The 26242-nt window shown below is 38.2% G+C and overlaps 1 protein-coding gene across 1 annotated transcript; it reads right to left on the reverse strand.

Annotated features, from left to right (window-relative positions):
• Positions 1-5772: 5772 nt before the first annotated feature.
• TMEM170B (transmembrane protein 170B) lies at positions 5773-26010 on the reverse strand. Its single transcript, XM_074575952.1, has 3 exons — positions 25437-26010; positions 14258-14428; positions 5773-7906 (listed from the first exon to the last, which is right to left on the reverse strand). The coding sequence occupies exons 1-3, from the start codon at positions 25531-25533 to the stop codon at positions 7776-7778; spliced, it is 399 nt and encodes a 132-aa protein (XP_074432053.1). The 5' UTR covers positions 25534-26010; the 3' UTR covers positions 5773-7775.
• Between the last annotated feature and the right edge of the window lie 232 nt (positions 26011-26242).

Below are 26242 nucleotides of genomic sequence, written 5' to 3' on the forward strand. Positions count from 1 at the left end.
TTTTTCCAGAGATCCAGATTTCCTGCAGTGGTCCAGGGCAAGCAGCCAGGAAGCACTTAGGGTGGTGAGGTGGCCCTGCTGTGGTCAGAGGTGGACCTCAAAGGTACCCTGCTGTTCTGCAGAGGCAGTTAGCCCACGCAGGGTGCAGAATTAAAGCAGCTCCTTGCTTCTGGCTGTTACTCCAAAAGCTTATACTTTTGCACAATATTGCATTGTACCTTACACAGGTTCCTCCAGAGTTTATAACCAGAAGATTCAGGTATTTTGAATCTTTTCCTTCAGACTAATTCCCCTTCTTGTGCCTCCACCACTTGCAGTAAACACTCCTCTTGAAAGCAACTTTAACTTACAAATTAAAAAAAAAAACAAACAACCAAACAAAAAAATCCCCAAATGCACCCAATGAAAAAAATATTCCACCACTACTTCGAGATACAGCAACCTGGTTTTGTACTCTCTAAAGCCCCTTAAGCTCTTCATGAAAAATTAGCTATTATGATGCCATCTCTAAAAGCAGCACTTTCAGGCTGCATGGAAGAGAGACAGATTTACTGATGAACGTTCTCAGACTGCTTTAATAAAATATAAAGCAAATAAAACCGTACCTTTTATTTAAAATAGCCAATACAAAGCTTACATTTTATTTTGTCAAAATGACATCTCCAAAGGTAATGACCAATACACTCACAGTGAATTAGACTTCCTTAAAAACAAAGCACATGTGACAAATGCAGGAATAAATAGCATCTACACACCTCAGCAGGTCAACAAAAAAATAAAACAAAGCAGAATAAAAAAACCCCACTTTTACATTATGTTGACCCAGCATATTTTTCCCCAAACAGTATTCCGTTGTGAGCTGGCTTAATCTGATGAACTAAATCAATCTGTTTTCATTTCTGCAACCAATTTGTTTTCTAAACTATGCGTATCCAGTTGCATAAACAAATCTTCATTATAACCACAAAAGCAGGTGCCTCAGTTTCTGTTGTATCTAGCCACTTACATGTGTTTATTTGCTCAGGCATTTTTTTCCCACGTGCTAGAATTTAACTATCAGGAACAGAGGCCACAGGTATTAAAATATTATGTGAAAAAAAAAAATGGAGAAATTAAAGTCTCGCCCACAACACACTCTAGTCGTGTGCCAACATAGATCCTATTGAGGTCTTTTTTAATCTATAATAAATAGATAATTTTATATATAGTCTAAATAAGATGCTTGGCAGGAACGCACCACTACAGTCTAGAAGAAAGTGCATCACTTAAGTATTAATTTTAGCTTTATTTTATGTGCACATTTGTACATTTCAAACAGGTTCACAAAATGTAAAACTTATGTTATCAGAGTATTTCATACAGAGGTTGACGCATAGCTTTATGACTACTTATTTATAAGCACATGCAATAAACTATGGGAAGTTTATGAAAACATTTTAACAGAAACTTTTAATCAAATAAACAAGCACGAGAAGTTGTGTTTGACTTGTAAATTCTGTTTATAAGCTACTATGAAACATTTCCTATCACAGAAAAAAAAAAAAGAGATAAAAACTACTTAAAGGCTCTTGAAATCTTACAATTGGACAAGTGGTCCATTGTGCCTCCACTCTAAAGCATGGAAGTGGAAATTGTGCAGAAAAAAAGTTTTACTTTAAATAATTGTCCAACTGTTATTGCTGCTTTTCCAAGAACCTGAAAGCGTACAGTGAAAACAGAACTAAACAGCCAAATGGACGTGTTTAGATCAGTACGGCAATTAAAATGCAGAAGTTAACTACAAAAGTTTCTCAAAATGCTGTGGGTTTTTTTTATATGTACATAGAGGACTGTACACAAATAAGGAAATAAAAAAGTTGCTTAAAAAAATGAAAGATAATAGTATACAGTATTTACAGCTTAAGTTATCACCCATTAAAGTACTATTGGTTTTTTTGAATTGTAGCTAAACTGTTACATGAACATGCAGTACATCCACAACTCAACCTTTTTCGCAGTGTAATATAGTCCTGTACAAAGCATAAATCAACAACATGTTAAATCACTCTTCTCCATCACTTGGAGAGAGCTATCTTTGAGCTTTGCAACAATGTCTAGGTCATGATCCTTTAGCTCGGGTACTTCACCAAATGAAAATATAAACATTTATTCTAAAACAAATTTGCGGAATGCATTCTATCCACAAGACACTTTATGGCGAGATCTTGTGCTGCATTGTGTATGATCTATTGTTTCAGCCTTGCTTGATGGAAACAGTATTGGAAGGGAACAATTTTATCAGTGCACTAATGGATACTTTTTGCCTTTTTCTTTCCTAAAGACGTACAGATTCCCTTTTTCCTTTCCTCCTTATTTGCTCAGCCAAATCCAAATGGTTATAACACTGATTGTGTTTGTAAAGCTTATAGTACAACTGTTATAGTTATCAATATAGATGTCAAACATCGTAGCCTTTTTCTAACTGTAAAATGGATATCTATCTTCAGTGATTTCTGTAAGCAGTTATGAAGAAATATATGCTATTCTATATATTGCCACAGTCAGAAGTTTAGTTACATAAATACCTGATTATTCTCTAAATCCCCAAGATACTAAGGACTTTCAAAACTTCAATATCTGTATAAAAGTTAACTACACTTCAAACAAGTAAAAACCTCCAGCCAAGTAATTTTAAAAAGTTTTAGATTTTTAGCTCTGGTGGCCTCATCAATATACCTTATATTGATGGACAATGCAGAAACCAATTTTTACAATGGCGATATTAAATAACTGAACTACACTTAAAAAGTTAGATCTCAAATCAGAAGCACTGTCATTTATACCAATCAAGTATTATTTATTTTAATCAAAATATTTCTTCAGTATTTACTTTGCCTTATAGGTTGGTGGGGTTTTTTTCAGTTCACAAAAGCAGCACAAAAGGACATACTATCCATTACCTTTAACAGCTGACAAATCTTACTAGTATTCCTGCATTAACTTCTTAAAGCACTCAGTACCTACAAGATGAACAATTAGAACTGGAAAAAAAAAGTGTGTCACTGAAAGAAGGTCCTTTAGATCATTACTTTAGAGTATAATTGTTTTGACTCCTGCTATACCGGGAAAAAAACCTAAGCAGTAACATAACTTTGCAGACTTCAAGATACCTTTGTGATTACACTTAAGCCTAATGCAGAAACTGATTTCAAGTATGAGTCTAGGCACAAACGTGGGAAACAGCATGCTGTCAGGACACCATCTTTCTCACTTAAAAGGTATCAAATGGTATGTACTCCGGTTAAAGTCTACTTTCTATGACAACTTCATTTTCACCAAAGGATGTGCAGCTAAGTACACAAACCAGTGCAGCCCAGATGAAGATTTCATTGCTGTAACAGAGTACAGAATATTTTTCTCACTGACCTTCAAGGTTGTGGTGGTATAATTGAGGTGTGACTGAAAATTTGACTTTTAACCCAATGCTGGGTTTTCAGCTGTTAAATTCACCTTTACACAAAGAACACTTATTTCTTCTGAAGCAACAGCTGAGGATTTAAACAGTCTTTTCACCTTGAGCTGCTCCCAATCTAGAGGTTAAAAAAAAAAAAAAAAAGAAATATTTCAAAAGGTATACTGTCAACATGCCAATGCAGTTGCGTGTTTAATTCTGGTAGCACTCAAAGTTACATTGTAGCACTTACATAGATGTAGCACTCCCTTGTAATTTATAAACAAATTTCAGAATTTTCATTTTATGTCTAATTGCTTGGAATTAGATTCGGTTGCAGTTTTCATTCTAACTACCAACCTCCACATTTTTCCTTAACTGAAGTACACATATGATGAAAAAGGATATTTACAAAAACAGAAGAGTAACTGAAAAAATTCTCACGTTAACCATTGTTTTTCTAAATCTTATTAGTCACATACTTTTTTTTTTTTTCCTCCCTGATTCATCCACACCTCATTACACCTAGGAATATTCTGTCTGAAGAAGAAAATTAATCATTTATGTGGAGTTATAAATGTGTGATGTTGAATGGCTATGTACAAAACCATGCAGCTTAATTCGTTCATGATATAATATTCTGATTTAATGCAGGAAAGGCATTATTAGAATATGCTTAGTGCATGAAATACATAAATTAAAACAGAAAATAACAATCAAATCAGTTTTTATAGTTATTAGAGCTTAGACTTCATAACAGCTTCCACTCAAATGACATTATATATGCCTCCCCACCAACAGAATCGAAACAGAAATTGTAACCAAAATAAATATCAATATGCGATATGTTGAAGATTAATACTATAGAGTAAAAAAAAAGTGTACTTCAAAAACAGAAAGCTATATGACACAAAATCAGGACTACTCTCTTTGGTCCACGTTGAACGTTCGAATGTGGTTAAATTATTGGTTTCTTTAAAAAAGTTTCAACAGTAAACTTCAAATTATATCACTAGTCATGGTACACATTAGTTTCATAAACTCAGATTTACCCATGAAATGGAAGGCAAAAATTATTTGGGAATATAATCCCAAAATTAAATTGTATTAATGCATTATTTGTTCTTTACTAGAAATTAATCATTAACAATGCACAGAATGTGCCTAATGAGACAATGCAGACAGTCAGAAAGCTATTTGAAGATAGCGCTAACAGATCCTGTGTGGACATCTGCACAACACTGTGTTGTCCAAAGGGAACCAGAGTACCATCAGTGCCATTCACACACAAAACGTCTTTGTAGTCTAATATCAAGGCGGGGGACGGGGGTGGGGGGAAGGTTATCTGAAGTAATTTTCTTTTACTTGGACAAGTTATTTCAATTGTTAGTGTGTGCAAGGTATAGAACACACCCAAAAACATCACTCATACACATATATACACCATATATATATATATATGCGTACATTGCACTCTGACTAGAGCACCTTATGTTTAACAGTGCTGTTTCTAAGGATGTGGAATGAAACTTCAAAGTTTCACAGACATAAGGCCACTTACACTTCCTTTCATTGCTGGAGTTATGCAGTAAGTTCATGCTATCACCAAAGAATACTTCATAGACAAACTATTTGTCCTCATATATCTCTCACAAGAAATAGTTAAAACCAATTTTCTATCAAACACATACCTTTGTCTCTGTTAAGCCACTTAGGCATTATATTACCTGCTTATTCTTTGCTGCCAGGTGATAATGCCATATGAAGCAGAGACAACTAAGCACCTAACAATGTTTTAAAAGTTATTAGAATGACCTATGCGTAAAAATAAATTGGAGGAAGGTAACTTTGCATCTGCAAAGATGCCTCCTTGTCAAAGGAGGAAAGTCACAATGGCAACAATTTAATTGGCACTGCAATTAAAATAAACAATGACGGTCATCAATAAAAATTTTGTATATGCATTTTGTAGTTAGCATGAGTCTGTTATCGTTTAACTTAGAGAAAGACAGCAAGCCATTGATCAGTGGTAGCCTAGTAGCCTCATACAATAAATAAGAATTGAAATGCTCGAGGAAATTTGGAAACTGGGAAGGAGTTTAAGTGTGAGGTAAAGTCATGAGACAATGTCAATTACTGAACACAGTGCTTCATGAAACAGATGGTTTTGATCCACACAAGCAGTTCCAGGTTGTCAAACAGAAGTGTTTTAATGTCTATTGACCAAGACATTATATCAAATAACCAAATTAATTAGAAATAGCAAAAATAGAACAAGAATGAAGATATGGTAATTTATTTTTTTAAATCCTCTCCCCTAAAAATATACATAACAAGGCACATAAGGAGAAATATCTTCAATTATTTTATTATTCAATTTGAGTTAAATACCTGAAACCAGTCTTCTCAATATTTAAAAAAATGGGGAGTTTAAATTGCCTTTTACAGATGTAATAATTTCATTGTCTACTAAAGTGCAATGATTGTTATGCCAAAAAGTATCAGCAGAAAGTAAAAAACTACAAGACAAAAAGCCCAAACCATGAAAAATAAATAAGTTTTTGAAGACATTCAAAACAGTGAGAATATATGTATTCAGCCACAGTTTAAAGCAGTTCAAAGCCAAAATATAACACTGAAAGGTTTATAAACCTACGTTTTACCTTGTTCCCTGCAAAGTCCATAACTTTGTACATTTTCCAAACAAGACTTAAATACTTTTAAAGAAAAAAAAAAAATAATATTAGCATCCTTAGCACTTGAAAAAAAACAGTTTGTGGAGTAAAATAAAGGCAGACAGGTTAATTCATTATAGTATTTTTAAGCACTAAGCAATACGCCTGGATTGCAAATTGTATTTTAACCATATTCTTTTATTTGCACGGTAGGTGCCAGTGGTTTCAGCAGTTCTGAAAGTCTTTCTGACATCTTAATAGCAAAACCTTTGAGTAATTTACTCTTCCCGTCAGCATTAAAAGCTGACTGCTGAAAAGCATTCAGTTAGAGGAAAGATGTAAAAGATCCCTTATTCCTCACACTGAATTTTGTGCCCTTTAAATTTTGCATTTCATAAATAATTAGTAATTAAACTTAAAATGTCTGTTCACTCCAAAACATTCACATTTAAGACATTTCACATGCACAACACTACTGTCCCTTTTAAACTAGAAAAGCACAAACTACTGAAGTCTTTTGAAGTACTTGAAAGTTCCAGGTATCTTAATCTTTCCAGAGACACAAAGTGTTCAGAAACAAGGTAGTAAATACATTAACGCTGCCCCACTTCCAAACTTTTGTAGTATAGTAACTATTTATTAAACACAACATTTTTGTTTGGTAGAAAATCAGAACATATTTTTTTTACCCCTTTCTATTTTCCTCGTAGGTGTACCCTTTTAAAGTCTGTTATATTTCTGTGTTCTTTAAAGAATACATGTAGGGTTATGAGTCCTACCAGTGCTTAAATAAATATAGTGAGCTTATGTGCAACAAGTGGCCTTTCTGAGCTTTTCAGAAGGACTGGTAACCACCTCTGCTTAAGACAAAATAATTTCAAGGAAAGCAACAATTTAAGATTTCTTTGTGCATACGCAACACATTATACTTAGTAACCCCCATACAGTCTCCTTAAACTACTGCTTTCCGACAAGCTAAACCCATGAAGAAATGATGTGCTGAGCTTCAGAAAACTGCCATGAGCAGTCCTACACGTAATGCTAATTACATCAGGGTTGCTAAAGTTGTGGTTCTTAAACCCCATCAATGTTCATCTATACTTCAAAACAGACCTAACAGTTAGTTTGGATGCTGAATAAGAATATTCAGTATTCAAAGATATTCTGCTAATACAGAAGTCAGTTATCTTGCTATTTTTCCTGAATTCAAGTAGACTGTATGTTCACAGCATTCTTCTATAATTACAATTTCAAAGCTTACCCAACCAACCGTTAAGAATTAAACTCCAAGTTTGGCACATGCAGCGATTTTCACGAGTGTCCCTTCATTTTATTACAACACTGTTAAGAACAATAATCCCATCACCAAGCATTACCCTGACTGGCAGCTAATTCAAGGTGCTTTATCTCAACTTCTCACACATGGATTGCACCTTGCCTGCGATTGAGGCACATAAGGCGCAGTGCAGAAGTACGACAGTTCAGACACTAGAGGACAGTCTGTTCATTTGACTGAACCTCTAGATTTGGAGTGCAGGTTCCACATAGCTTCCTTCTTCTTGCACTAGAATTCAAGTTCGTAAACTGATGAATCCACTTTCAGGAAGCTTCTTTTCAGATTAAAGATTTCTTTAAACTAGTGGATTTTTTTTTCCCCTTCTACATAAATCTCAAAGCGTTGCAAGAATTCTTGAAAATGAGATAATTAATGTCAGTACTGTCTGTCCAACACCAAAGACAAGAGCTTCTAAGGGAGCCATATTCTTTCCTGCTACTCTGTAAATTCCAGCTACTGCAGCACCTAAGAATCACAAGAAAAACAATGATCAAATCACAGAAAAAAACCCAAGGCTGAAATACATGACAAATTTTTTACCATGTCTATGCATCAACTATTTATAGAACATTACCAAACACTGTATTACTTCATAGCATTATGGAGTTATTAGCCTTGCTTGTATTTTTCTAGTTACACAAATCCTTTAGGAATAATTTTCACAACTGAACCAGATTAACTTTTCCAACATCAGTTCGATTTAAGAAAACTGAATCTTGCCATTTCTTGTAGACATCTTCAAATTTTTTTTTATATTTTTGCCTTCTGCTAATTTGAAAAAGCAGCAAAAAAAAAATCCTCTAAAAATTGACTGAGTTCTAAGCGTGGTTTAATATTGCTTATGTGGGCAGGGAGAAGACAATAGTAAAATTGTTTGTGTCTACAAAATAACTGTAAACACACATTTATCAGCTTCATTTAATATTTCAGTTCAATAAGCTGGTCATATTGTGTCAGTTTAGTTTTGTCTTAAGCTACTAAATTGTTAACAATTGTTCAGCAAATCAAGCAAAACATGAAAAAGGTCAAAGTATTGCAGTTATCCATGAATGTGTACAAGAGGAAATTTCTAACCAGCATGATTAGATTTTAAGCTATATCACATTAAAAATTAAGAGACCTTTTTCTTGTACAGTTGCGTGGCAATTCCCATTGAAAGTATAACATCAGAAGGCCAGGATAAACCAGAAACAAAATAATGTACTCTAAAAAAAGCCAGGTGCTAATAACTCCTTTTTACTGTCTTTCACATACTGAATTTATCACACGCGTTTGAAGAACAAAAGTCACAGATCAAATGTATAGCTGTGACATCTTGGAGTAAATGCCTAAGAAAAAGATAAGTCTTCATATCAATCAGTCAAAAAATAATATGTTAATGACAAATAACATTTTCTGCTCAGACAACTTTGAGCCTTTTAAGGATACTAAAATGTTCATTCAAAAAAAGAAATACAGGCTTGTATACAGCTGTGTCCATACATAAAAAATTTACTCAATCTGAACCTCAAAAGTTCACTTAGAATGAAGCTTTTATTAAATAATGTCTGAACTGATATTTTCTATACAGTGCTTCCTTTCCTTGCCTAAAGAATAAACATTAAGTTTATTGTCCTTTATTTCAGAATGAATTCATTTTTCCTATAGACTGAACCCCAAAATTTCATTATAGGCCTTCAGTATGTATGGTCTCAGATGCTATCTGATCATAATTAAATGCTTTCAGATATCACAGAAGCTTTTTCAGGCTCAAAGAAAACTGAAAAGCCACCAAAGTTTTTCAAATAATAGTCAAGAGTTAAAAAAATTTGGAATTTCCTTGTTTTTGCACAGTCACTAACAGGAATAGTATGCTGAAGTGATCAAAACCCTATTAATGACACAGAAATACATTGAGTCCCAACAGATCTTCTGAAAGTACAATCTGTATCATCTGATATCTTAGAAAAGTAACACCTAATTTTTACAAAAATTTTAGGAAGAGTAGAATTCACTAATAATTGTGACCATAACAGTATTTATAAACACTATTAATCAGACTGTTAGGTGAGTAAGTTTGGAGTTGTTTGTTTGGGTTTTTTTATTGTTGTTTTTTAAAAAACAACACATTCTGTACAGGAGATTTTGTCAGAAATATCTCACCAGAAGGCTAGCTTTATGGTATTTCACTCAGCTACCTTGCATAAGCTTTGCCATTTGTTCCTTGACTATCTGCTGTCAAAACACGAAAAAGATCCTTCAGACAGAGCCCAGTACAGACATTAAAGTTATTTTGGTGATTGAATTCTCGAAGTGAATTTGAATCAGCCAAATTGGGATACCATAATTTGATGCTATTAGATAATCAATAACAGAAATTTTTGGCTTCTGGAGAAAACACTGAGATATTCTGGAAAATATCAATAATAAAACCATAAAAATTTGGGGTTTGTTAATTATGTATTTATACTCACCAAACAACAGTGTGCAATACAGCCTGTAATGCATAACCCAGCACAATTGGCACAGAGCCAAAGTATACTACCATAGGCTGCCAATGAGGAAAATGAGAATATGTCACCAAAAGGAGTGTGCTCAGGGAAAGGAAGAACAGACCCTTCTGGATGAAATACAGCTAAAATCCTTGCCTCAAAATGCCTGACGTTTATCTATTCTTGGGTGTGGGTTTTCTGGATTTTTGGGTTCTTTGGGGGGGTTCTTTTGTTTGTTTTGACAGTATTCACTGCTATTTAGTAATTTTTTTTTTATACCTTTTTTTATAACCATGAAGTTCCATGATTTTTCAAAGCCTAGAAACTGTGGGGTTTCTGGCTTTTCTATATGCTAGTAAACAGATCCCAGAAGGCCAGAAAGTTTGAAAGGTCTACTTGAGTAAAAATATGCTTATATTATTTAATAGTCTATACTGCATTTATTCACCTACACAAATGATGCAGAGAACCGTAACTACAAAATAGAAACTGAAGTCAGTTTGCTATTTCAATTGCTTAAGCACTGGACAAGGCATATCCAAATGACTAAAGACTTGAAACTGCATCCCAGTTTGCAGCACAATAGCTATTAAAAATCCTCTATTTAATATTTTGACACTGTAATTTGTCTTCAGAAGGTCCCCAAAGAATTTCTTTCAGTGTGAAACAACCCACTGCTGTCCAGAAACAAAAATACCTGAAAATAAAAGTATTTGGCTATCCAAGTTGCAATGCTCTGTGCAAAACCTTTGGGAACCGCATAACAAGTCTATAGTCTAAGCTTGGAGAAATTCTCTAGTGAATTTACACAAACACAGTACTGCTTACTTGTTTAATGTTTTGACCTGTAAAATTGGATGCCAAAGATACAACTGTGTTGCTCCTCTTTTTATGCATAGATAAAAGACAAAGTACTTTCAATTTGAGAATCACTGAACCTGAACCTTTCCCACCACAGAATACTGTAAAAGTCTCCGCTTGGATATTCCAGCATCACATTTCCTATCTTCCGTTTTTCAGAAATCCTCATGCATGATTGATCTTCTCAGAGGGCCACTGCCATTTTAATCGCAGGACAAAAATCAGCATAACTTGTAACGTAAGGCCCTCAGCTGGTTCCACCTCACCTTAGCAAAAGGTTATAGTCCAGTTATACTGAACAGTTGCTAAGTGATGGAAAATCTAGGCTGAGAAATACACAGCAATTAAAACAACCTTTTGAGAAAAGTCTTAACAAAACTTTTCATTAAGTTTGCATTTTTATTTAACCTTGAAAACCAACAGGCAAGAAGGACCACAAGAAGGGCCGGAAGGAGGATCCGGGGAACTACAGGCCAGTCAGTCTGACCTCGGTGCCTGGGAAGGTCATGGAACAGATCCTCCTCAGTGCCATTACACGGCACATGCAGGAGAACAGGGTGATCAGGCCCAGTCAGCATGGGTTTGTGAAGGGCAGGTCATGCCTATCAAACCTAATATCCTTCTATGATAAGGTGACCCACTTAGTGGATGAGGGAAAAGCTGTGGATGTTATCTACTTGGATTTTTGCAAAGCTTTTGACACTGTTTCCCACAACATTCTCCTGGAGAAACTGGCTGCTCATGGCCTGGACAGGTGTACTCTTCGCTGGGTAAAAAACTGGCTGGATGGCCGTGCCAAGAGAGTGGTGGTAAATGGAGTTAAATCCAGTTGGTGTCCAGTCACAAGTGGTGTCCCCCAGGGTTCGGTGCTGGGGCCGGTTCTCTTTAATATCTTTATCAATGATCTGGATGAGGGGATTGAATGCACCCTCAGTAAGTTCGCAGATGACACTAAACTGGGCGGGCGTGTTGATCTGCTTGAGGGTAGGTTGGCTCTGCAGAGGGATCTGGACAGGCTGGACCGATGGGCTGAGACCAATGGTATGAGGTTCAACAAGGCCAAGTGCCGGGTCCTGCACTTGGGTCACAACAACCCCATGCAGTGCTACAGGCTTGGGGCAGAGTGGCTCGAAAGCAGCTCAACAGAAAAGGACTTGGGAGTGTTGGTTGACAGCCGGCTGAATATGAGCCAGCAGTGTGCCCAGGTGGCCAAGAAGGCCAACAGCATCCTAGCCTGTATCAGGAATAGTGTGGTGAGCTGGACTAGGGAAGTGATCATCCCCCTGTACTCGGCACTGGTGAGGCCCCACCTCGAGTACTGCGTTCAGTTTTGGGCCCCTCGCTACAAGAGGGACATTGAGGTGTTGGAGCGTGTCCAGAGAAGGGCTACAAAGCTGGTGAGGGGCCTGGAGGACAAACCTTATGAAGAACGACTGAGGGAGCTGGGGTTGTTTAGCCTGGAGAAGAGGAGGCTGAGGGGAGACCTTATCACCCTCTACAACTACCTGAAAGGAGGTTGTAGAGAGATGGGGGCTGACCTCTTCTCCCTGGTGACAAGTGATAGGACGAGAGGAAACGGGTTCAAGTTACGTCAGGGGAGGTTTAGATTAGATATTAGGAGACATTTTTTCACTGAAAGGGTTATTAAACATTGGAATAGGCTGCCCAGGGAGGTGGTGGATTCACCATCCCTGGAGGTGTTTAAAAAAAGGGTAGATGGGGCACTGAGGGACATGGTTTAGAAGTGGCTCTTGTCAGGGTAGGCTAAAGGTTGGACTCGATGATCTTAAAGGTCCCTTCCAACCTCAACAATTCTATGATTCTATGATTCTATGATTCTATGACTTTCAGTAGCAATAAGAAATAATCTGTCACAAATCATCCATGAATATGTCCAAAGCTGAGGGAAACCACTATTCTGACTATCTGGGCAGTACACAGAAAAACGGGAATGAAAGGCAGCAAGGCTGGCCTACAGTTTAAAAGGTCGCTAGATTTACAGTCCCTTACCCTCAAAGGCCTTTCAAGTTAGACCGTCTAGTCAACAATACTGAAGATCCTTGGGCAGAAACTGCTGCTCAGGTTTACATAGGCCGCATTCAATCCATTGATTTTAATGTTGAGAACTCCTTACCTGCATTGTTTCAGACAACAAAGCACAAGCTTCTTTGCTGTGAAAATAATATTCACTGTTTCTTTTCCCCTCCCAGACAGAAAACTCACCATGCTCCTATTTGCTTTGGAAAGCTACTGTAATCTATTTATAAGTCAGATAAACATAGCTGGATATGATAAGGCCAAAGACTGAATAAAGTGTCCTACTAATCTCATGGCATATATTTCAGTATTGACACAGATAATGGAATATCTTAGGAAACATAGAAAAACAATATCTGATACCAATAACTCAAGATGACAACAGCTAAGCAGCATTTCCTAAAAACCCTCTTGGCAACATCACTTGTGTGCCATATTTGGTCAGGTGTAACACTTCTGCACTTTACTGCATAAAATACTCCTGCTTTCTGCAATATTTTAATGACGCGTATAGGTTTTAACTATACTTACTGAACATTTCAGCATGCTGCTTTAACAGAATAATGGTTAACATCTTATCTGTGGATGCAATGCCAAGAAATAAAAAATGTCTAAAACGTATCTCAAAATGTAGGCATTAGACTAACACAATAAGAAACTCTGTAACAGATGCCCTTGCCAAAGAACATTTTATCTAGAACAGCACAGCTTAATTTTACATTTTTTTGGGGGGTGGGGGTGGGAAGTCTAATGGCCTTCCTCCCTCCTTCCTCCCTACCCCAAATAAACTAGAAAGTAACATTCTGGCCAAGCCAAAACTGGAAAGTTCTTTCAAATCCATACGACAAGTGCAACTTCTCCAAACAAAAACAAATTTTCTTAGCTATAAAACACTGCCTACATTGCACTTCATTTCTTTTAAAAGAGCAACATCCTATTCAGGTGCAATTTAAAAGTCTCCAGCAGGCCAAGGAAATGAGCAGGAATTCAGCCTTGTCACCAATGGAATCAGGATCTCATTTCCAAGAGAAGTTCGCGGTTTTAAGGGTACTAAGAGGTGATCTTGATCAGGAAATTTTGACCAAAAAAAATCTGCAACAAATATGGTAGGACAGGACTGCTCTTCCTGATCCCCAAAAGATATTACCTGCTGACCATACACCTTTTGAATAGCTTAGTACCAAAGCTTTCCAAAATGAAAGAGTAGGGTGATTTCTGCACTCCTCTAACAATTTATAGTAGTTTTATCTTTACACAATAGAAGAGCAACTCAGCTGTCATTATCATTAGGATAGCTATACCTAAGGCAAAATCCTTAACAAACAATTAACAAATCACTAAGAAAAAGGTTTTTGTGGTTTTGGGTTTGTTTTTTTTTTTTTTCTTTTTAGAAGTTAGATTTAAAGAAAGAAAGAAAAAAAAGCAACAAAACAAGAGACAGACTTACTGGTTATCATTGCTCCAGTTATAGAACCCAGAAATCCAATGCTGACCACAATGACAGAGATCAGCCTCCCCTGCCTATGCCTCTGCAGCATCACAAACATTAATACTCCCACAGCACCATGGACAAAGAGAGAGGAGAAGAGAGCCCAGAGGAAAACCCAGTACCACATCTCTGAAAGAAAGGAGTCAAATAAAGGGTTAATATTTCTGAGACAATAACTTTATAAGTAAGAAACTTTAAAACATTGCATACAATCAACAGTAAGAGAAAAGCAATACTAATTTCCATCTTAAAAGGAATCAATGTGACAACACCCAGCATATGCTCTTTCAGTTGTCTATCATAAAGGACTAACTTTATTATGACCAAAAGATTATAAAAAGGATTCTGGCACAATTCCTGATTCAGATATATCACTACAATAAGTCCATCATTCTTTTAATGATTTCTTTAAACAATGTTAATTGCAGTTTCTTACTAGGGATTGTAACTACTCCTGAAGAACGAAATATTCTCTGAAACAAACAATGAACCAGGAAAAAGTCAAGAACTGGGGGGGAATGTTTGTGGTTTGTTTTGGTATTTTTGTTTGGGTTTGTTTTTTTTTAAAGGAAGAGACAGCATCAGGTAACATCAAATGGGAAAACTGAGATTAAAGACTTCAATTTATCTACCTAGGAGCTGTAATGAACTATTGTATCATACTAGCTTCAAAGGCAAAAATAAAAACACTACAATTTTAACAAGAAATTTTAACACGTCTAACTCCTTGCTTCTAATTCCTTAGCACAGAACTTCACAGAGACAGGTAGTCACTATTATTTAAATTACTAAGCAAGGATGGAGAAAGTACGGAGTACAAACATTTCCCTGAAGAATGCCAGCCATGATCATTACCTTCAAAGAAAAGAGCAGGAACCATCCATGAAACTACATAAGAATTAAAGAACCTTTCTCACTTGGTAGCAGTTTTCTAAAAACATTAACTATAACTCAAAATGGTGGGGAAATGCAACAAATGGGATTTTTTTTTTTTTTTTAAATCAACTACAGTGGGTATATATCATCACAGAATTCAGCAAACTGAGGCACATTTTCCTGGTTGTCATAATCCCATGAAACTCATTAATTCAGACTTTTTGCTGCAGTTCCCCCTCAAAAAAAAACAAAACAAAAAACCCACAGTTTCCTTACAACAGCAGGATACTTATTATGAGGTGGGCCTGTATTATTGCAGCTTGACACACATCAGTTATTTGAGGAGAAATAATACCAATTAGCTAATTTAAAAATACTTAGCAGCTCAAACAAAACACACTGTGAAAGGATGCTGAGAAAGAATAGTTGCTAGACAATAACCACAGCCCTTTGAGTCCAATGTCAATATTGTATATAAACATATAGGACAAATACAGTTTAAGCTTTTTCATTTGGCAGTACTTTGAGAGTAGACTCAACCCTTCCCCTTTTATACAGGCAGAGAAGGCAAAACTATGTCATAGGACAACTCCTCTAAATTATGGTAACAAAAGGCTTTCTTAGGAGAGCAGCAAGGTAGGTGGGTGGGTGGTAAACCTACATTCAGTTAATACTAACAGCTGTAGTTCAAGACATAATGTCTCCGAGTGCTTGGATATATGCACTTATATATTGAAGGCAGCTCCAAGCAGCTCTCCTCAGATCCTCCATCTCTTCACCCCTGACCCCAAGTTGGGTCTCAAAAAATCTTTGCAAAAGGATAATGACCACAGTACTGTTGTACTAAATGTCTCATCTTTCTCAGAAGCTACTGTGACAGAGCAGTGGCAGAAGTGCCAAGTAGTCACCCTACAAATACCTGATAAACCCCCTCACTAGCATTAAGAGATTGACTGATTGTTGATCTAATCTGCCGTAGTCATGGATAGTTTGGGAGAAGAACCTCTCCTGCAGTCTTAACAGGCCTCGTCTGTTATTAGCACAGTTTGGGTATTCCCACTGTTTTTTTTCTAGTCGAAGCAAATAAGCAAGGAGATTAACCAAAGGATCTATCGATACAGAACCTGGCAGCCCTGCTAGGCCTATAGTTTGATCATAGGTAAACAAGCCTTAGGACATGGGGAAAAAAAGTTTACTTTCCTGCAAACACAAATAACATACAACTTTGGGCAGGAAAACTCTGTCAGGAAGGAACACTCATTCTTCTAGCATACATCAGAAGAGCTACCAGGGAAGACCCTTTCATTTACAAATGTCACAAAACCAGATTCCTAACAGCCAAAAACACTATTCTATCCAAATGATAAAAACTAAGCTCCTGTCCCATGAGGGATCATTTCCTCAAGCACCAAATAGACTGTTAGCTGATACTTAATAAATTTTAGAGGTATGGACTGAGCAGACTATAGTTCAGCAACACACTGAACAGGTCCTCAAGTCTAAACTGGTTTGTCAACACTGGCAGCGAAAAAACACAAGGTCTATGTTCCACTTTACCATACGCATAACTATGAAGAACAAATGTTAGAGAAAAGAACTCTAATATGGGAATTAAGGATGTATCTAGTAGACAAGATCAAGCGTTTCCTTGCTTGCATATGTTGATCTCTCAAGACCTTCAATCCTAGAATGTATTATGTGCATATCTTAGATCTTCCATTTTAGTTCTCCAGAGTAATGTGGTTGGGCCCTTCTCCCAAATTATTCAGAGAAATACAAAATGAGACTGCTGGCAGGTAAATGCAATGCAGAATGCACTATTTCAAAAGATAACTTGTTCTTACACAGAAGAGGATGATTTGCCTTGTTCGCCAGTAAATACTGTAGTGGAGATGCTACTTATTTTCTAGACACAGTACTCCTCCCTGCAATCAGGTCTGTCACACAATTTTCATACCTCTCAGATTATACTGATACACAAAATACTCAGTAAAAGAGAGGCCTGGATCATCAGAGTGGAGTGCTTACAATGTTCTTGATCCAAACTTTTATTTCTCTCGACTAAGACGGATGCAAGAGATGAAACATCAACTACCAAGAAAAAGTAAGGACCTCTTGCAACATTACCAGAGTAAAGATAACTTGATACCTCAGTGATAGACTATGAGAATACATACTTCAAATCCACAGTTGAAGAGAATGCTTCATTCTTACATGGGGTTACGTGACAACTGCAGGCTTCCAAGATTGCCAAACACTCCGTAACTACACCAATGGTGCATTGATTAGTATTATCCCATCATCTTTTCCACACTTTAAAACGAAGCTTCTGGAATGTGTGCTGTTGTGGATACCGAATACAGGCAGGTATCAACTGATTTCATAAAACTACATCAGAATGAGACAAACATGCCCCCATTTAACATGAAGCCCAAGAGCAGAAGACTGAGTTACTTCTGCTGAGAAGGGAACTGCAATTATGGCAGCCTGTTCAGCAGCCAGTTATTCTGAAGTGAACGGCCAAAACATAGATATGTTCTGGGGAGGAGAGCTCTTGATATTGTCTTTCTGCAAACATATCTGAGGTACAGTCCCAGGACACTGAAAGCTGCATTTTCATTCTCTCTTAAAATGCCATTGCACCTGAAAAGCTTGAAAATGGACCAAGAAAGTCTGTTGGAATCCGACTCAGACACTGTCCACTGTCATTCCCTGTAATTTTCACGGGGTTTACTAGGTACTGCATTACCTTTAAGGAAATCAGTCTTTGTGGTCATTATCAACCCTCACTATGTAGAAAAGGGAACTGATTTCCAGTCTTAGGAAGGCTTATTAAGATGACTGTATTTTCAGAAGAAAAGGAAAGACTGACTACTCCCCTGTAACTAAGAAACCAAAAATATTTACAAACCTTACACAACAAAATAGCTGCATAGTCAGTAGCTATCTTGGGTCTTATTTACATTCCAAATAAAGCTCAAGGAAAACTAGCATCACCCCTCACTTCATATTTGGGGCAGGAGATGTGAGAATAGAACCAGCCCCAAATGTCCCATTGGGTAAAGGAATATAAACTTGAGTTTGTTGGTACATGGTTTCTTCTCCTACTCCTTGAAAGCAACACGCATATTGAATGCATTCAAAAGGAAATTAGAGAACATCCAGAAACATTCCTTGTTCCACACAAATGCAGCTGTAGCATTTAAAGAAACCAGTTATAAACCATCACTTCACAGAGGCTTAGGTTTCCAAGTCAAGAGCATTGTAAAGTCAGTGACACAAGAAATACAGGTAGTGTTACACATACCTGCAATAATCCAGTACCTTTTTATTATAAATTATTCACAATAGCTTATCATTTTGCTGAACTGACTGTAGATGCTAAATGTTGTAGGCATTCACTTCGGAACAGTTGGGGGAAGGAACACCTTTGTTTCCAGCTGAAGATAAGAGGGAGTAAGGACCAAAAATTTGTTTATTTGGGAAGGAGACGGAAGGGGGAAGTGAGAGGTGTGAACAGAAGTGTTAGGGACATAGGCCTGTGATACTCCTATTTGCAGAAGGCAGGCAGCAGGGTGAGAGACACAGCAAGCAGTTGAGGACTGGTTAACTGTCTTTATCCTGTAACTAGGCAAATTACTAATAGATCATCTTCTATTTGGAGTTGCTTTTTTTATTTGGGCAACTCCATCAAGTACATACACTCTAGATTATCCCCTCTCCACCAACTTGCATATTTAAATTTGTTAAATGGAAGCAGCTGAAGAGCTTTTATTTACCAAGTTACTAGATGAACAGAGAGACTACAGGAATATTTTTGTTCTCCCCTTCCCCTCACAGACATTCTTCCTAAACACTCTCACTTGCTGCATGCAACAAGAACTAGATTTTAAAAGGGAAGGAAGAGAAAAGTCTCCCTGAACAGGAAAAAAAGTACAGTTCCGACACTTCGTCTTGTGGTTGGAACTATTCTAGTATCTCCCCTCAGTACCGAGATACCTCTAATTTCCTGGAGAGTTGTTATTTGTTTTTTCCTTTTTTTTTTTTTTGGAATAGTTGATATAAGCAAGGAATAAACAATAATTTACATTGTTGCATCCTGACACAAAATAAAAAAAAAAATAATCACACTACTCAACAAATATTCTGGGATGACAGCTTACCTAATTGTCATACAACAGTAGCATTTTAAGATCTGGTATTAAAGAAATTGAGAACTTGCTCACAGAAAGCTTCTTAGTCATTGATTTAGATCATACCTTTCTCTTGCAACGTTGGCTTTTCTAGTGAGGTACTCAATGAAACACAGCAATGTATTTGCCATGAAACTTCTACAACATAAAAAATTGGAGTAATTTATAATCATAATTCATGAACCTTTCATCACAGTTATCTTTGTCATGGTAAAGTAGCTGTTAAACCTGAAAGATCTGTAATTCAGAGACTCATATCAATTGACTATTTCACATAAGCGTTTCCTGTTCTTTGGCTACAGACGACACAATTAGTAAGTGACTACATATTTATGAGCAATTCTTCTGAATACAAAAATGTCTTTAGATTCCTGGGTAGGCATCATCCACTTTGTTAAGTCACCACCTCACTTCATTAAAACATCATCTCAGTCCCAGAAGCTGAAACAGGACAAACCTCTTTTGAGCACTTTCCATAGGAAAGGCCCGAAAAGTCATCCTTTCTTATCCTCCTTTATATGTCCTTTTTATGCCTGGTAGTTCACCACACTCACTTATTTACTTCTGCTCGTTAATTAGACCAGAGATGAAGATGACTGAGTAAGCTGTTTAACATAGATGGACAGAGTAAGGAGGACAGCCAACTTTTTAAGCAAACTGGAGGAGGCTTCAAGCTCTATAAAACCAGAGGACAACTTAGTTATTCTTATCCTGACAGGTTAAGGGCAAACAACTTAAGGTAGAGGAATTTCTGAGTGGAAGAGTTCAAAGTTCACTAAAATTCAGTATCATCCAACTCCAGAACCATGATTAGAGATGACCCTCAGAAAAAAAGTGTGCTAGAGTAACAATGAGAAGCAAAGAATGAGTTGAGGATACCACTGAGAGATGCCACTAGAAAACAGAGGAAGAGAACGTGGACCTCTGGACACAAACGGTCAAGACTTGTCTTGTTCAAAAATAACCAAGTAGTTGAAAGATTTGCAATATCTATAAGGATGAAGTGAGACTGAAGTGTCTTAAAAACACGCTGGCACAAAAACTATTTATGTCCTATATATTGATTCATATTCTAAGAGGTATAAACTTATCTACATGATCATTGCTGCTACTTCAATAAATAAAGCATGTTGTAAAAAAAATTTCAGTCTTTGTGTAGCTATACTGAATAGCTTGCTCTTTTCATGATGAGCTGCACATATGGAGTACTTTGCTGGTATGGTAATAACAATTTAGCTTTATCTGGCAGAGAGCTCCAAATACTAACGTAGCCTCAGTTTATTTAGTCATGTACTCATAGGGCTACCCTAAAGAGCCATGAATAAAGTAAAACTTTAGAAAGACCTCCCAGCTTCCTTTCCTCGACCCTAAGAAAGTTTCAGAGTCTGCTTTCAGTGTATCCAAATTACTTTAGGTAGCCAAAACACAACTTGTTTGTATCAAAACTCCACAGCTGACAAAGGAATGCACTGGCAGGAAACTAGGAAAGATCCAGTACCTACTATCTTACAAGCATAGTGACATCCAATCTACTGCACAGAATCCAGAGCTTTTCGTATAAGGACAACTGAGATCCATGTTTCACGTTTATTGAAAAATCTTAGCAGTTAACCACTCTCTTAAATCATGTCTTCAGTTTATGTTCCTTTCCACTGGTTGTACTTGGGTGGGGATTTTTTTTCTACCAGAAGAGCTGCAAGGCTCAAATGACTTGTAATTTATGCCCTATTACTTCAGTTAGGGTACTTCTTCGCTAATTTAGGTATTTATACATATCATACATACATTATTCTTATGTACTACATATACACATTATACGTATCATATCGGTGTAGGCATACACCACCATCAAGACCAGGACTTGAGATTAGAAAAAGAGTTTTTAAGCATGCTACAGTTTAGAATAACATTCATATCACTTCTAACTTATCAAAACTTGGAAGTTGCACTCCATCAATGGGTACTCCATCTTGGGTAAATAAAAAAATGCAAAGTCAACACACAAAGTATATAAATGCTAACATTTTCAAATACTATCTATATACATGAACACGCTGTCCTGCTACCACTCAGCATCAGCAAACAGAGTCCTTCATCTTCAGTAGTTTTCTTTTTGATTAGTACTTCGCTTGTTTTGCCAGATGAATAATGATTGCCTATAACATTTCATAAATCAAGACTGATCACTCCAAAAGTAAGCATCTCTCTTGATATTCTAATCTATGTACGCAGCCTACCACTATTAGCTACAGTTAAGTCAACCAATAAGTATCTGCGCTGTGAATACAAAGATACAAATTTAAGTCAACAAGGTAGCACGTGTTGAAATTTGAATTAAGCAACTGTATAACATTCTATTCCTGTAGACTTATAAACTCAAAACACTGTTAAGAAATGCCAGTATATTATACCTGCAAGCATAACTCAGCTCTTCACATGTTACAGTTTTTTCTTCATCAATGGGTCCTTTCCTTAATTATTGTATTACCTGGTATTCTCTAGGTTATCAGGACTATACTGTCCTGGTTGTTGTTTGGAGATGCTAACTTCTTGCTGCATTAAGTGGAAGAGAAGCACTTGCTGAAGAGCATTTAAATCATAAATTACAGACTCAAGTTACAGATACATAATCCAGACAATCAGGATGAAGCTTAGGAAAAGAAATAGACAAGGAGCAACTTCTATGTGATACCCATAATCTCTTTAAAATGTTCACTTTCAACAAATTCAGGAGTTATTACTGTCCATCACTCTAAAATTGTAGATTTTTATTTCAAAGTGTATTAAAACAGTTGTGGAGTCTTCAGCTCATCGTCTTTGGACACTGGGGGTGTGGGGAGGAGAAGGAAGATGATTCTGACTTTAGAAGTCATACAATACAACTCTGCATGCAGTGGCACAGAGAAGATGAGAGTCTCCTCAGAGGCTAATACAAAACACATTCAGACTAGAAGCTTATGTCTTCGGAACATACAATAACTAGATATAAACAAAATGTTTACATCGGTTACAGGAAGAGTAGAAACATTGCTAAGTTCTTCATTGTGGAAGCAGCCTTTAAACGTAAATATTTATTTTAATGGGCACTCAAAATGGGATTTTTTTTTTTTTTCAGTTCAAATTCAGCTATTATTTGACTTGTTCTAGTAAACCCTGATCTACCACTAACTCTAACACACAACTGGTCCATATAAAGGAGCTTTTTTGGGGATTTGCTGGAAGAGGTAAAACATGACAATGTAAAAGCCTCCTCTCCCATGGTGACTAGAGACTTACCTCCACCATTTACAGTAACACTCCTCTTCCTCCCAAGTGAAGGCAGGAAGATATGAAGCAAAGATATCATGTTGGTGGGACAAGGTTCACTGCAAAGAACAGTACTTGCAGCTTTAGCTATCGCAAGGTGTACCTGCGTATGTGGTGGGAATGAAGTTGTCTGCAGTCTCCTAGGTATTTTGGGCCATGAAAGATGTGATTTTTTTTTTTTTTTATGTTGAACCTGAATCAGTTATATAGTATAAAAATAATGGTTCAGTTTCTCATTAAGGGGGGGAAAAATAAAATCATAATTAAACCATTAAGGTTTGAAGCACTTCCTGGTTTAGGCTGGAGTTCATATCAGGTCCCTGTTGAAAGTTTTGGAAAAGCAATATATTTTAGAGAAGTTTGCTGATAAAACTTAAAAGTTGTGTGCAAACATAATCAACACTGTTTCTCTAAACAAGATAAGTTTTCATTTGTGCAACTTAAAAGCCAAGTCCGGATCACAACTTTAAGTACAAAAATAAACACAAAGCAGTCTTAATGAATATTCATGGCATACTGTATATTTATGAGTTTCTTTCCCCGGTACTCTGAAGAAATTTCTCCTTATACTTGAGAGATATGCAGAAGGGAATGAATTAAGCAGTCAAATGAGACAAACTCATTCACACACCTATTTTCTTAGCATGGAAAACCAGAACTTCTGTTTTTGAACAAAGTTTACTTCTACATTTGGTAAGTATTTTAGGAAGGGTTTATGTAAGTTTAGTAACAGCTGTTTCTTAATATCAATTATTAAAACCAATCTCTTAAGATATAATCAGTAACACTGTATCTTATATAGAAGATTTTTAAATCCAGTGAAAGTTATTAACTGTTGACAGTCCATAAGAACATTCAGCACAACAGGTTATGGCGATAAGGACAACCTGCCTTTAAGCACCAAAGCAGAAACTGTAGTGCAACTACAACTGACACTGACATATTCTCCAACAATACTACAATGGATAAATAATTCTTTTTCATATTCTATAAATTAAAAAGAAAAACCATTCCACATTAAAAATACCTTGTGCAACCCATCGTTATATTGCAAAAGCACGGAGAAACAAACTGCTTTGCTTACTTAACACTCAACACTGAATTTCATGGAAACGCCTATGTTGTGTAATGCTGTAATAAGAGAAACTTTATAGAGGATGTCTGGCACAAAGAAAAGTTAAACACATTGCTAACTTTTTCCTTTAAGAGTACAAGATGTATTTTTATACGTATGCAAAAACAACAAATCACAAAACGAGCTGTATTAGTGTGTCACCACACTAATACCTGGAAAATTTAATCATCAGACACACATCTTAAAGTTTGTAAATCAAATTAAAAAAACAACTGTATAGCCTTTATATTACATTGGGAAGTATCCTGGAAGTTAAAAGAACAGGATAGATAATAAAGCCTAAGATGATCAATTTCTGTTTGCTACAGCTTCAACTTCAGCTACCTCTCTATTTTCATCATATTCCTTCTACCTTGAATAGATTTCAAAAAAAAAGAAAAAAAAAATCTATCAATCATTAATACGGGGCGGGGGGGAAGATAGCATAACACTTTTTCATAAATATCAGAATATTTTCATAAATATTCAAAACATATCCCCTTTACTCAACATTTTCCACTTGTCTGTCACCACTGAATATACCCCTATACAAAGTTGAAAGAATTTACTTGGTAACATTTCTGCTATTGACACCAAATGCCTGCTTATTCAGAGCTGGAAACTTACGCTTTTCTTTACACCTGGACAGAATAGGAAATCAGGAAAGTCACCTCTTCGTTATATGCCTTGCGTCTCACAGTAGCCCATACCCATTTTTCAGCACAAGACTGAGCAGAAAGTAACGAGTTCTTGCCAAAGGTAGCTAAAAGCTCCCCTCTCCTAAATGAGGATGAAGACCTGTCTCTACTTTGGTTCACATTATTTTTTCAGAACAGCTCAGTCTTTAAGAATCCCTGATGCTTAAGATTATGTCTATTCGTCAGGAAACATCTGCTACCCCATTAACTCCCACAGCTCTCATTGTCCGGAGGTATACTCAGGGTGGTGATGGGGAAGTCCCTGCTTCTCACATTCTGTTTCACACTCTGCTGTTTTATAGCTCTGTCAAATGCTAAGGAGCATATATACACACAAAAAGAATAAAAATCAAACCACCAACACTGCCCCAAACATACACCAGCCTTCCATACATATTTATACACCCATACTTTCTACAACCCTTTACTCACATGCAGGTACGCATCAATTTGCTCATTTACGTACACCTTATACCGTTAGCCTTTTATTATATACGTACACATAAAAGTGAGTGAACACATGCACATCCTCAGCTCCTTTACTCATGCAGATCGCAGGTGCACACACCGGTGCTCCCAACACCTAACACACAAATCCTTCTCGCTTTCCTGAGGATCCCAACCGCGCGTTATATGCATGCTCAGGCAATAAGCACGTATGCACACACATACACATGCATACGGACTCGGGACACACCGACACCACTCCTCCCTGCGTGTAACAGGCAGACCCCAGCCCTACACACCGGTCCTACACCCACGCCCTCCATTGTGTGCCACCGGAGCTCGCACCCCAGCCACGGAGGGGCCCCCTCGCCGGCTCCCACGCCCACTGCGCTACTCGCCCACCCGCACCCGGGAGCGCACGCCCATACCCGAGCCACTCTCCAGCCCCCTCGGCCACCCCACCCTCCCGCCTGCGCGCCCACGCCCCGCCGCCGCCCGGTTACCGGTGAGGTTGCGGAGGACGGTGCCGTGAGCCCACAGGCTCAGCACTTGCTGCACCGACAGGTTGATCATGGAGTTGTCGCCCGCTTCCACCTTCATCGTGGCGGGTGGCACAGCGGGCCTCGCCTCAGCCGGGGGAGACGGGCGGCAGCGACGGCCTGACAACCGGCAGGCCGGACGCCTCTCGCCGCCGGACGGCGGGGCGGGAGGGCTGCGGCGGCGAGAAGCAAGAGGGCGGGGAGGCGGCGGCGGGGCCTCGGCGCCGCGGGGGAGACATCGAGGACGGCGGGGGAGATGGCGGCCGGGGCCGTGGGGGAGCCGGGCTATCGTGCCGGCCACCGGCGCTTCCCCGCGCCTCAGGGACAGGGCGGGGCGGCCCCGAGGTGCGAGCTGGCGGGGACGGGCGATGGGGCCGGCGCGAGATTCATCGTTATCGCCACCGCCTTCTCCTTCTTCTTCGTCTTCCCCATCAGTAACGGCCGCCACCGCCTCACCGGCGTCACCGTCGCCCCGGTCACCGGCGTCACCTGGCGCGCGGCGGGGAGGGGCGGGGCCGCCGCGAGGCGCCAGCTGCCCCGCCCTGAAGGGGGGGGGGGGTGGTGGAGAGAGAGAGGGAGGGAGGGAGGGGCGGGGCGGCCCCCGCGCAGGCGCAGCGCGAGGAGCCGGAGGGCGCGAGCGCCGCCGCGGCCCCCGGCGCTGTGCGGGGAAGGGTCCCGGTGACCGTTAGGCCGCGCGCGAGTTGTGCCCCTCTCCCTGATTGGCTCTCGCCACAGGGACGGGCGCGACCCGCGCGCCCGTGGCACCGCCC

Source organism: Larus michahellis, chromosome 2 (assembly GCF_964199755.1).
Source record: "Larus michahellis chromosome 2, bLarMic1.1, whole genome shotgun sequence".
Lineage (NCBI taxonomy): Eukaryota > Metazoa > Chordata > Aves > Charadriiformes > Laridae > Larus > Larus michahellis.